We start from the raw sequence: 13,487 nt of genomic DNA, 5'->3' as shown, positions 1-13,487 counted from the left end.
TGGACACTTTCTTTAAGAAAGCAGACAAGACTCCAGAAAAACTTGCAGCCAAGACTCTTGAGAAGACTTCAGCCAAGAACCCTTCCAAAAGTCCAACCAGGAGCCCTTCAAAAAGTCCAGCAAAGTCACCTCAAATAAGTCCTTCCAAATCAATATGATTGGTATTTACAATATAAATGCATTAATGTAGCTATATTTCTCATCTATAATTGATGGAGTACAAAATTCTGGGGTATTTTTGGTGAAAATTGGGTATCGGGCCTTGGTTCAGGAACCAATCCCCCATTTATAACATTGTTTCTTATGAGAAAATTGGTCCCGAGTTACAACGTTTGGACTTAAGAGGGATTTTGAGGAACCAATTGTGTGGTAAATCCGATGACTGCCTGTAAACCGTCTTATTTTCACAGCTGGAAGCTAGAAAAAGCCCCACTGAAGTCCAAAAGAAGCCTTGTTGCACTTCGTGGAACACCAGCCCACTTGTTTTTCGAATTAAGGACTTAATTTTCCTTAAAGTATCCACGTTAAAAAACACGGGCCTGAGAGACTTAGAGAGAACTTCAGGGTTGAGCGTAGAAAAAATCTAGACCTCAAGACATAAGGCTCATTGCCTAGACCTGAAAATCATTCCTGTATTGCTACAGACATGTTCGAAGTGTTACATCAGTTTCGAATATATCTTTTAATTCTGAAAAAAAATTGGAGTGAGATATGTCGGGCTCTGTCCAAGTGGTAGAAAGGTAATAAGAGTGGTCTTAGTTGCTTCCTCATTCTGTCAACAGTTATTTTTAACTGTAGATGAAAATACCATTATATCCCCTTGGTAAGTAACAGACAGAGTTACGGGCCTGCGTCTCTTGGTTTCACTGCTCCTGGTTATCCCGAGCAAAATTATCGAAAGTCTATTAAACTTTTTTTTTATATTATTTTTATCAAACCATCGATTCTGTAACGTTGATATATTCTAACACCGAAACAATCTTTAACGTTGCTCTGTCCCACAATTAATTCTTTGGGTTTTTTCGCCTGTCCTACCGAGGCTCCCCTTGTCAATAAAAAAAGTTCTCTTTTCATAAATACAAAATATTCAGGGGGAAAAAAAGTGTAGTTCCTCTCATAACGGCCTTCTGCATTGTTTTCTGTGGATCATTGAGCCTGCAGTTTGCCAGCGGAGACTCTGAGTGCCGCTGTTGGCCAGTACGGAGCCGCGCTGGGGCCGGGGATCTATCAGAGCCTCAGTGCTGCGATCGCTCAGTCGCACCGCGCAGATCTCGGAGGATACGGAGCAGAGACGCCGTGTATCTCTCGGATTGCAGGTATAAAACCCAGCGGCGGCTGGGCTCTATTTGCAAGTCAAACAGGGATTCTTGCAGCCTGAGGAAATGTGGAAGTGCGATTCGATTCAGAGCAGACAGGGCAGCGAAACTCCAAGATGGAGAGGGACTGAGCTGGCAAGCGGGCTCAGACAGAGCGGCCGGGCGACCAAGCGGCAGGTACTGCTCTGTCCCTTCTTGCTGTCTCTGCTCTGCGGGACGGTCTCGGCGCAGATTCGCTATTCGATCGCCGAGGAAATGCCCAAAGGGTCCCTCGTGGGCAATCTCGCTAAGGATCTGGGGCTGAGTGTAAAAGAACTGCCCGATCGCAGGCTCCGGCTTATTTCTGCTGCCAGAAGACAACACTTCACTGTGAAGGACGAAAACGGGAACCTGTATGTGAGTGACCGGATAGACCGAGAGGACATTTGCGGGGAAGCAGCCCTTTGCTTCCTGAACTTGGAAGTTGTGGTTGAAAATCCTTTGAATGTTTTTCACGTGACTGTCCTAGTCCAGGACATTAACGACAATCCGCCGCGATTCACTAAAAGCAAGATGAATTTAGAAATCCCTGAATCGGCACCACTGGGGGCGCGATTTCCCTTAGAACCTGCTCAGGATCCAGATGCTGCGACTAATTCTTTACATAGCTACCAGCTCAGTCCAAACGATTATTTTGCCTTGGAAATGAAGGAAAATCCGGATGGCAAAAAATACACAGAATTAGTATTGCAGAAATATTTGGACAGAGAAGAAAAGAAAACTCTTAAACTAGTATTGTCTGCAGTAGATGGCGGGGAACCAGTCAAAACCGGGAGCACTGAAATCAGAATTAATGTCACTGACGCCAATGACAATCCGCCCGTCTTCACCCAGGAGGTCTACAAAGCCAAACTGAAGGAAAATCTGCCAAGAGGCTCCTTTGTGCTGAACGTGAAAGCCACCGATGAAGACGAAGGTTCGAATGCGGAAATCATTTACGTGTTCAGCAGCCTCCCACAGAAAGCAAAATACCTGTTCAGTTTAGATCCGGGCAACGGAAGCGTTACAATAAAGGAGACTCTGGATTTTGAGGAGAAGAACAGCTACACAATGAAGGTGGAAGCCATGGACGGGGGTGGTCTGTCGTCCTCCGCCAATGTGAAAATAGAGATTCTGGACGAGAACGACAACGCGCCCGAGGTGACCTTCACCTCCGTGTCCAGCCCCGTCCCCGAGGACTCCCAGCCCGGCACCGTGATCGCGCTGATCCATGTCAATGATCCGGATTCCGGACAAAACGGAGAGGTGGCCTGCCGCATTCCGGACAACCTGCCCTTCAAGCTGGTGTCGTCCTCCAAGAACTATTACAAGCTGGTGACGGCCGGCGCCCTGGACAGAGAGCTCAGCCCCGACTACAACGTCACGGTCACGGCCACGGACAAGGGCGCTCCGCCGCTCGCCACGACCCAGACCGTCCGGCTGCAGGTCTCGGACGTCAACGACAACGCGCCGCTCTTCGAGGAAGCGTCGTACAGCGCCTACGTGGCGGAGAACAACCCGGCGGGGGCCTCGCTTCTCCGCGTGCGAGCCTCGGACCCCGACCTGGGCCGCAACGGCCGAGTCACCTACTCGCTGGTCAGCCCCGGCGGCGGCGGCGGCGGCGGCGGCGGCGGCGGCGGCGGGGACAGGAGCGCGGCGGGGGCGCCGGCCTGGGCCCACGTGTCGGTGCAGGCGCAGAGCGGGGCCGTGGTGGCGCAGCGCTCCTTCGACTACGAGCAGCTGCGCGAGCTGCGGGTGGAAGTGGAGGCGCGAGACGGCGGGTCGCCGGCGCTGAGCAGCAGGGTGACGGTGCGCCTGTTCATCCTGGACCGGAACGACAACGCGCCCGAGATCCTGTACCCCGCGCCGGGCGCCGTCGAGGTGGTGTCCCGCTCGGCCGCGGCGGGCTGCCTGGTGACCAAGGTGGTGGCGGTGGACGCGGACTCGGGCCACAACGCCTGGCTGTCGTACGAGCTGGTGGCGGCGGCCGAGCCGGCGCTCTTCACGGTGGGGCTGCGCAGCGGCGAGGTGCGGACGGCGCGCGCCCTGGCCGACGGCGACGGCGCCCGGCACCGCCTGCTCGCCGTGGTGAAGGACAACGGGCAGCCGCCGCTGTCGGCCACGGCCACGCTGCAGGTGGTGGTGGCCGAGAGCGCGCGCGAGGCGCTTCCCGAGCTGGCCGAGGCCGAGGCGGCCGGGGCCTCGGACTCGGCGGCCGCCCTGCAGTTCTACTTGGTGCTGGCGCTGGCTCTCGTCTCCTTCCTGCTCCTCCTGGCCGTCGCCCTGGCCGTCCTGGACAGACTGCGGGGGTCAAGGCCTCCCCGCCTGCTCCCGTGCTTGGGCCCGGCCCCTGCTTCCGAGCGCGGCCCCTGGTTCCCGCCGACCTACGAAGACGGCACTTTGCCCTACTCCTACCAGCTGTGTTTGTCCTCTGAGTCGAAGGGAGGAGAATGTTCTGTCCTGCAGCCGCGTGCCCCTGTAGCAGAGGACATTCTGTGCAGGGACAGATCTGGGACGTTACTTATGAGCAATGGATGTAGTGACTTGAAATCTGAATTAGAGATCCTCGATGCGGTGAGTTCTATTTTCATTGCTTATATCGGATTATCCTTTTTGAAAGACAGTAGGCGCTCAGCTTCCTTGTTATGTGGTATGGGAGCCCATTAGGATACTGTCTTTTTGTAGGTGTTATTCTGGATTGTATCTAAGCAGGCACCACGAATAGCGCCAATGTATTCTTATCGCGTTATCTGGGCGGGATTGAGTGTGTAGACAAGTCACCGGAGAAGCGGTAAGGTTCTGAACTCAAGGGAAAGATTTGTAAGAGAAAAATCTCTATATTTTAGGGCCCGTCCAGTGCCCTAGCAACTAAATCTGCCTTCATATCATAGAATCATAGATAATTAGGGTTGAAAGGGACTCCAGGGCCTCATCTAGTCTAACCCCCTGCTCAAAGCCCCACCACCCTCAACACCATCATTCCTGCCAAAGATTTATCTAGCTGAGTTTTAAAAACTTCCAAGGATGGAGATTCTATTACCCCTCTAGATAACCTGTGCCAGTGTTTTACTACCCTTAGAGTAAGATTTTTTTCATACTTTCTAACCTAAATCTCCCCTGCTGCAACTTGAGACAGTTGATTCTCGTTCTGTCAGAAACGAAGATTTAGAACCACTTGTCCACACCCAGACTTGGACAGCTAGCTTTTTTGTTTCCAGGTGACCACATAGTCCCTTCAACCACAAAAGAAGAAGATCCTTTCTCTCATTTAAATAGATCTATTTATAGCGGGTTTGGCTATATGACATTTTTCTTTCCGTTCCCAAGGAGCTAATAGCTTCTCAAAATAGGAAGTATGAGTAAAGGATTGCAAGACTGACACATCAGAAAATGACCCAATACGATTTATTTCATAGCAGCCCTTACTCATGTGGTACAGTATCCCCAAGAGACTTTATGTTTAAAAAAATACGAAAGAAGAATCCTGAAATAGGAAATGTATCTCACGTACTCCGTGGAACACAGTGAGGAAGGGCATGGTGGAAAATCAGGTGAGTTAATTTCCCACGAGAAAGAAGCACCTGTAGAATTGAAAGCACATTAACAAGCTGCTGCAATTATTGGTTGAGACTCTGAGCGCCGCTGTTCACCAATCAGGGAGAGAAATGCGCCGAGAGATCCAGCCAGCCCAGCGCCGCCCCGCACAGCTCGGAGCACAGAGAGCTCAGACTTTCACTTGCTCAGGACTGACTCTCGGTGCAGGCTATTCGCGAAAATCGGCTGAAAAATTAGCACCTGATATTGTCAGAAACAATCGGACAACATCATCTCCAAGCAGCAGCGCTCGGCGGCGGAGAGGCAGTGGATCCTCCGGATCGCCATGGCCAGTTCCGGAGCACAAGGGCTGCGGCGCTGCGCAGGGCGAGCCGTGCTGTGCTGCGTGGTGCTGACCGTGTGCGGGGCCGCTGCGGCCGGGCAGATTCGCTACTCGATCCCCGAGGAAATGCAAAAAGGCTCTTTCGTGGGCAACATCGCGCAGGACCTGGGACTGGAGGCCAAGGAGCTGTCAGAGCGCGGCGTGAGCGTGGTTTCCAGAGGTAGGACGCAGTATTTCGCTTTGAATGTAAAGAGCGGCCATTTAATCACGGCGGAGCGGCTAGACAGGGAGCAGCTGTGCGGCCGGGCTGAGAAGTGTCTGCTGAACTGCGAGGTTATAGTGCAGCATGACATGAAGATGTATGGAGTGGAAGTTGAAATCGTAGATATTAACGACAACGCTCCCAACTTCCAAACAGGGGAAATGGAGCTAAAAGTCAGTGAGACAACAGCCCCAGGATCCCGGTTTCCCTTCCGCAATGTTCAGGATCCTGACTTGGGGACTAATTCTCTCCAGAGCTACAAACTGAGCAGTAACAAACATTTCTCCCTGAAAGTGCAAACTGCATCTGGGGGCTTTAAATACCCCGAATTAGTGCTGGAGAAGCCCCTGGACCGGGAACAGCAGGCTGCTCACGACCTCATCCTCACCGCCACTGACGGCGGAGATCCGGTCCGCTCCGGCACGGCGCGGATCCACGTGGTGGTGCTCGATGCCAATGACAACGCGCCCGTGTTCAGCCAGCCGCTCTATCGCGTGAGCGTGCGGGAGAACGTGCCCGTCGGGACCACGGTGGCTACAGTGAAAGCCACGGATCTGGACGAAGGAGTTAGCGGAGACGTGATATACTCCTCACAAATCACAGACCAGGCTTCCCAAGTATTCCAGCTGGACTCTAGGACCGGAGATATAATGGTCTTCAGGAACCTGGACTACGAGGAATCCACATTATATGAAATGGAGGTTCGGGCACACGACGGCGGAGGCCTCTTCGACACATCGAAGGTCGTGATCTCTGTCAGCGACTTGAACGACAACGTCCCCGAGATCAGGATCACCTCCCTGCTCAGCTCCGTCCCCGAGGACTCCCCGCCGGGAACCGTGATCGCCCTCTTGATCGTGCAGGACCAGGACGCCGGAGAGAACGGCGCCGTCACATGCACCATCCCGGACCACGTCCCCTTCCGGCTGCAGAAATCCGTGGACAACTACTACAGCCTGGTGACGGCCAGGGACCTGGACCGGGAGCAGGTGGCGGATTACAACGTGACGGTCACGGCCCGGGACCGCGGGGCGCCGCCGCTGTGGTCCGCCACGACGATCGCCGTGCAGGTGTCGGACGTGAACGACAACGCGCCGGCCTTCAGCCAGGCGGCCTACAGCGTGTGGGTGAGCGAGAACAACGCCCGCGGCGCCTCGGTGTTCTGCGCGCGGGCGGCCGACGCGGACTGGGGCGACAACGCCCGGGTGACGTACTGGCTGGCGGAGGGCGAGCTGCAGGGCGCGCCGCTGTCGTCGTGGCTGTCGGTGCAGGCGGAGAGCGGCGCGGTGCATGCGCTGCGCGCCCTGGACTACGAGCAGGTGCGCGAGATCCGCTTCGCCGTGGAGGCGCGGGACGGCGGGTCGCCGCCGCTGCGCAGCAGCGCCTCGGTCACGCTGCTGGTGCTGGACCAGAACGACAACCGGCCCGAGATCCTGTACCCGGCGGCGCCCCGCGACGGCTCGACGGGCGTGGAGCTGGCGCCGCGCTCGGCCGAGCCGGGCTACCTGGTGACCAAGGTGGTGGCGGTGGACGCGGACGCGGGGCAGAACGCCTGGCTGTCGTACGAGCTGCTCAAGGCCAGCGAGCCGGGGCTCTTCGCGCTGGGCGTGCACACGGGCGAGATCCGCACGGCGCGCGCCCTGGGCGACAGGGACGCGCTCAAGCACCGCCTGGTGGTGGGCGTGCGGGACAACGGGCAGCCGCCGCTGTCGGCCAGCGTCACGCTCACGGTGGCCGTGGCCGACAGCATCCCCGAGCTGCTGGCCGACCTGGGCAGCCTGGCGGCGCCGGCGGCCGAGGCGCAGGCCAGCCTCACCTTGTACCTGGTGGTGGCCGTGGCCGCCGTGTCGTGCCTCTTCCTCGCCTTCCTCATCGTGCTGCTGGGCCTGCGGCTGCGCCGCTGGCGGCAGGCGCAGCTGCTGGGCTCGGCCGGCGGCGCCCTGGCCGGGGTGCCCGTCTCGCACTTCGCGGGCATCGACGGCGTCCGCGCTTTCCTGCACTCCTACTCCCAGGACGTGTCTCTCACGGCTGGCTCCAGGAAGAGCCAGTGGAGCTTCGGCCCGCCCAGCTCTGCCGGCACCCTGGCTCGGCCGCCGGCGGGACAGGGCAAGGAGCCTGCCCCGGTGGGTAAGGATTCAAAGGTGTGTGAGGCGGACCAGGCTGCGCTGCAGGTGAGCCGACGTTTTTGTATTCTGTTGCCCTTGTTTACATTCTGGTGTTTCTGTCTTTCGGATCATTGTTAGTGTCTGAATTTATATTTGATAAAAGGAGTGCCTTTTAATTGGTATGGACGAGTAGCCATAGATATTATGACAATTCTTGCATAGGGAAAGGGCTTTTCTGTGTGTGATTCGAAAGAATGTTGAAGACACGCGTTCCTTTGCGTCCATGGCTTTACTACAGGGCAGAGGTCAGCGACCCCCTGCACGTATGCCGAGCATGGCATACAAAGCCATCTTGCTTGGCACAGCACCACCAGTCCGGGCTCTAAGCAGCTGCTGCCAGCCATGGAGCCCATGCTGCTCTCAGCAGGCGGCTGGGAGGCTTCAAGCGCTGTTGCAAGTCCACCGGGCTCCGTGGGCTGGCTGCAGCTGGGAGGCTACAAAGAGCTGCGCGGGGGTCCGGCATGCTGACCCTCCAGCACCTTCCAAGGTTGGCATTGTGGCTTTTTCAGCACTCTGGCCCCAAAAATGTTGCCTACCCCTGCTATAGGGGATCTGATCATCAAGGTCTACCTTTGTGGTTATTGATTAACTGCATGTCTGCAGTTTTGAGCCTGCTGTGGCTTAACACATACATATGACACAAGTTTTGTTTTCAAAACTTTGGGGTGCAGTTTTCCCGAACCCCCTGTATCTATATCTATCAAACTTGGCAGGCTTCATGCACTCAGAAGGTGCTACCATTCTTGCAAGTGTCGTCAAAATCAGGCCAGAAATGACAAAGTTATAGGCTGTTTTGTCCTTCCCCATTATAGTCTATGGGCAAAACATGGGAACAGAAGTGAAACAGCGAAACATTTCGGATTGCCTTGTTTTGTTTTGAGGCTGTTTCGACTGTATCTGTTCCATTTTGATTTTGCTGTTTTGACCTTGAAACAGGTCAAAACAGCATCAAAATCAAACTGGCAGGGAAATTTACTTATCTCTGATGCTAGATTATTTGCTTTTCCTGATTCATATTTCTTATGTTCTTAGAATTGTTAACTTACAAAGAGAATTTACTGTCAGTGGTGTGCAAAATGTAGAAGGACCATTAGGCTGTGTTTGTTATGTCTCTTGCTACTACTATCCCTTCCACTTTTTAATATGGGCTACTAAGAATCAGAAGTATAGAGCGGTGACAGGCACCATGAGTAGAACCAGCCCTTTTCAAAATTTGCTGGGTAAATACTGTTCTAACCTGTGCATAAAAAATTCTAGTAACAGAGATTCTACAACCTGTCTCTCTAAAGTCTGCCAGTGCTTCTTGACCCTCATTGCTGGAAAGGCCTTAATAGGCCTTAAGGATGATTATCTGATTTTTTTTTTAAACCAGTAACAGCCAAAACACATAAAACTTAAACAAAACACATAAACCTTATGTGGGACTTACTTTTATGATGGAGAAGGGACTTTGTGATGCTATTTTGTATTTCTGGAAAAATTGTTTGTACATTTCAGCCATCCTTAATAATTTTACAGTAATTAGTTACATGCAGAAATGTTGTTTTGTATTTGGCATTAAAATTTGGGATCATAGTTTGGTAGTATCATTTTTTTTTTGCAAGTGTAAATTCAAGTATTAAGACTTACCATTGCATATTGTTAAAGGTATGTTTTGATGCATTTGGCCTCTTGTATAATTTGCATTTTTCATCTTTATATTTGTATCAGAGGTAAGATGTGTCTTACAGGGACACATGAGCAGTGATATGAGGTTTGGAGAGAGATTTCCTGTTTGGAAAAGAGGAACCTCTTCACATCAAGTTACATTTGGGAGGTGCATATAAGAGACAATGGCCAAGTTTTTAATTACAGTTACATTCAGGAAATTGGAATTTTAACTAGTTGTCAAGAAAGATTCCTATAGTGTCGGTGATCATCAGATAGACTTGAGAGAAAAGAAAATTTAAAGTGGGCAATATACACTAGCTGGGGTTATAGTTTCACAGGTACAGTGTAGTTTTAAAACCCAAGTCACCCACCTAATTGAGAGCTCAGTGGATGGGAAAAACTTTGCTTCCTGTTAGTTACTTTATATTGTTCTTAGCTGGTTTTTACATTTCTGTATTTTTCTGCGGGTCATGTAATGTTTAAACTGAAAATTGTGATACACAGTGGCAGTTTCTGTGCCATTTCACTGCAAAGGGTGCATACCAAAACACGCACAAAAATGATGAGGACATTCTGTAATTATGGCACTGCATGTGAACAGAGAAATATTCTTCTCCTTGTTTCTCTATACCACATTTGACCATTTTGTTACACGTGCTTGTGCTCATTTTTTGTTCTTTGTGAGATCGTTCGTTGTACAAGTGCCTTCAAGCAGTGGTCACTGCAGCAAGTGTTGTATAGTCTGAGGCTCTGTGTAACAGTTACAGGTGGTTGAACCCGTGGTATTGCCCCGCTACTTCATTAGCTCCTGGGAGGATCCACCTACAGTACACAGGCAACTGAGACATCACCACCTTTGCTATGGTTCATCAGCAGCTAGTGGCAAGAGCTCAGTGCCTGGAACGTCCATTTTTTTGCTATCAGGTATTTTCTTCAACCTCTCATGCCACATCTCTGTAGTTGTATCTCTCTGGGGGTAGCATTGAGAGGTTGGGTGCTGGTGAGGAAGCTCCTGCATGACTTCAGATTTTTTTTTTTTTTGCTAAGGTTTGGTTGTATAGTGGGTGTCTCACATATTTAGTTTGTCTTGATTGTTCCATCCTGCTGACCACGGCTCTACTCATTTCAAGTAGAGTGATGCCAGACACCAGGCATGGGTGACTGGTGCCTCCTGAGTCTGCGGGGGTATCCGCAGAAGCCGCCAGCAGGATCAGCAGTGGGTCCAGAGCTGGCCAGCATCTGCAGACGCTGCCAGTGGTGTCAACAGCATGGGCAGCAAGGGCGGAGCTCGCGAGGTCCCGCAGACGCTGCCAGCAGCATTGGTAGCAGGGCCAGAGCTGGCAAGTATCTGCAGACATCGCTGGCAGCATTGGCGGTGAGGACAGGGGAGCTCTCGCAGACTCCACTGGTGGCAGGGTCAGTGGTGGAGGCAGAGCCGGTGAGCTCCCGCAGATGCTGCTGGCAGTATCAGCGGTGGGGCCAGAGCTGGTGACCATTCCTAGATGCTGCCGGTGGTGTCGGTGGTGGGGCGGCCCTGTTACGGGGGGCACGTGCCCCCCTGACCCTCTCTTTGCATCACATATAACAGCAGGTACACACTGTTTTGGCTGATAGGGTTCAGACATCCTGTGATGCATCAGTAGCTGTAATTCAGAATGTACTTAAGGCGCTTAACATGTATGGATCACACCCATACATGGCATGCATACTTGCTAGAGGAGGAACTGGGAACCATAGTAGTCATTCAGATGATTGACGAGCTGTCTCCCCATTTAGAGTTTGTGAGTTTATATAAAATGTTGTTAGGAGTGCTCACCTTTGCTTTTGTCTTCATGAGAGGGTTTGTCTTTGTATGAGAGGGTTCAGTCGAGCCTGGGTTTGGACGGAGGGACAGTGGTGTCCCAGACGATGTGATGTTGAACTGGTGGATGGTCTCTTGGTTTTTCAGATGCAAGGAACATACTTGTGTTTTTGCTGGGTTGCTGTATAATTGCATTTGAATGTAATATGATGTTTAGCCTATTATTGCTTCACTCAGGGGGGTTTCAAGATGGCCAAAGCCAGGGTTTGGAGCTGTTATGCACAGGTCAACTGCATAGATGTAACATTTTGTTTTCAAATCAATTGGTTGGTCATTCGTGTAGATATTATATAACTGCCATGCAATTATGCTTCCTTGGGGGAGGCCATTAATTTATCACCTCTATCTGCTTAGCTTCCCATCTAGTTTGACAAAAAAAAAAATCTGTTTTTGATCAGTGTTCATATCAGTTCTGTAAGGTGTAACTCATTTGTTATTTCCAGGGCCTCCTGGAAGAGCTGCCAGTGGTTAACTTTATCATAGGTGGCTGTTAGATCAATGGACACAGCTCTGGTGATATGGCCTCTTTCAAAACCATCCTCAATATATTGATTTAGATTGAGCAATTGAACAATTATTGATTTTCCAGGCCAAAAGGCACTCTGGGGATTAGATGTTTATTCACATATGGGGCAAGCCAGTTCAGTGTCAGTCATTCCTACAATTTGTATGTGTGGGATAGTTAACATAGATGTGAAGATCTTTGAGTCAGATTGATCTGTCCCTGGCTTTAGAAGTGCCACTATCTGAGCACGTTGCTATATCTTTGCAATTTTTTGGCTAGCTGTCCATAAGTCATATAAACAGAGGAGCCATCTTGAATCTGAGGTCCAAATTGCTTGATTTATTCATTAAGTATGTTGTCAAGGGAAGCCACTTTCTTGGTCTTCAGTGCATTAATACAAGCCTTCAACTCTGTCATTAAGAAGGGGCATGTAAAACCTAGGTCTTTAGGGTACTTATACCTTTCCAGTTGGAGTTTTATTTGTTTTGTTTTGTTTTGTTTTGTTTTGTTTTTTGAGCTTCTTCCATTGAGAAGCATCTGATAAGCAATTTGGTTAGCAGTGACATTATGATGTTAGTCTATCTTTCATGGGTTGTCCCTTGGTTTCTGTATTGTTGCACTTGCCCATGACTTTTTACTATTATGCAACATATCATTTGGCTCAATAAGGTCTGCCAGGATTTCCTGCATTCTTCTGTGATGCTAACATGAGCCCTTCACCTATAGTGATGGTGATAATGTGGCCCATAGTCTTGTAAAGGTCAATGGTTTGTGGAGTGAGGCCTGGGATGTAATTCATCTGGCAGCCCCACAGGATGTCCTTCTTTGCAGATTTCTGTACGGCTTGTCCAAAATGAAAAATTATAAAGAAATGAGGATTTAGAAAGCAGTTAAAATTCAGTTTATATCTAGCTTACATAAACAGGGGATATGTTTCACTGGAAATTGTTTTATTACCTAGCATGCTGTGAAGGTATTGAAAATTTGAAGGTTGGATGGCTAGGTGGCAAGTACTGCCCTTGCCCTTCTTCCTGTCTCTTCTGGGGGTGGTACCAGCTCAGACTCACTATCTGATCCCTCAGGAAATAGCCAAAAGGTCCCTTGTGGGCAATCTCACCAAGGATCTGGGGCTCAGTGTGAGAGAACTGCTTGATCACAGGCTTTGGGATGTCTCTGCTGCCAGAAGACAATTCTTCACAGTGAAGAAAGAAAACAGGAACCTGTAAGGGAGTGACCAGATAAACAGGGAGGAAACATGGAGGAAGGTGCCGCTCTGTGCCCTCACTTTGGAAAATGTGGTGGAAAGTCCATTGAACACGTTCCACATCAAAATCAAGATCTAGGACATTAATGACAATGTGCTGCACTTTGTACAAAACAGCAACACCCCAGAGATCAATGAATTGACATTGCCAGGAGCCTGCTTCTCATTGAGAAATGCCCAAGACCCAGAAGTGGGCTCAAATTCCCTGCAGTATTACCAGTTCAGCTCCAATGTGAATTTCATGATGATGTCAGTGAGAGTCAGAACAGGTGCAAGTACATAGAGTTGGTGCTGCACAAGCCGCTGAATCAAGAAAGCCAGCACGCCTCTTCTTGGTCCTCATGGCCATGGACAGGCAGCAACCTTCCAGAATGAGGAGAACTTGGGTCTGACTAAACGTCACTGACACAAAAAAGAACCATGCCCGTCTTCACCTGGGACATCTGCAAGGTTCATGTGCAAAAGGTGCCCCCATGGGCTCCCTAACGCTCCAGATGAACACCTCAGACATCAACGAGGGTGTCAATGCACATCACCTATGGGTTCAGTGACACACTGGAAACCACAAG

The 13,487-nt window shown here is 50.9% G+C and overlaps 2 protein-coding genes across 6 annotated transcripts in view; both read left to right on the top strand.

Annotated features, from left to right (window-relative positions):
• The window catches only part of LOC102574276 (protocadherin gamma-A4), a 389,584-nt gene that overhangs the window by 126,406 nt on the left and 249,691 nt on the right, over positions 1–13,487 (top strand). Inside the window, exon 1 of one of the 5 annotated variants that reach the window (XM_059733346.1) lies at positions 1,237–3,908. The exons of the other annotated variants lie outside the window; for them this stretch is intronic. Coding sequence (XP_059589329.1) covers positions 1,383–3,908 — 2,526 coding nt within the window. The 5' untranslated portion in view covers positions 1,237–1,382. Of the gene's footprint in view, positions 1–1,236; positions 3,909–13,487 lie in introns of those variants that run through there. 5 annotated transcript variants of the gene reach the window in all.
• Positions 5,136–9,198, top strand: LOC102565453 (protocadherin gamma-A10). The gene has a single exon (XM_014608574.3). It carries the CDS (start codon positions 5,215–5,217, stop codon positions 7,714–7,716), a length of 2,502 nt encoding a protein of 833 aa, XP_014464060.2. The 5' UTR covers positions 5,136–5,214; the 3' UTR covers positions 7,717–9,198.

This window comes from Alligator mississippiensis, chromosome 9 (genome assembly GCF_030867095.1).
Source record: "Alligator mississippiensis isolate rAllMis1 chromosome 9, rAllMis1, whole genome shotgun sequence".
In the NCBI taxonomy this organism is placed as follows: domain Eukaryota; kingdom Metazoa; phylum Chordata; order Crocodylia; family Alligatoridae; genus Alligator; species Alligator mississippiensis.
This window is presented reverse-complemented; position numbering and strand designations above follow the sequence as displayed.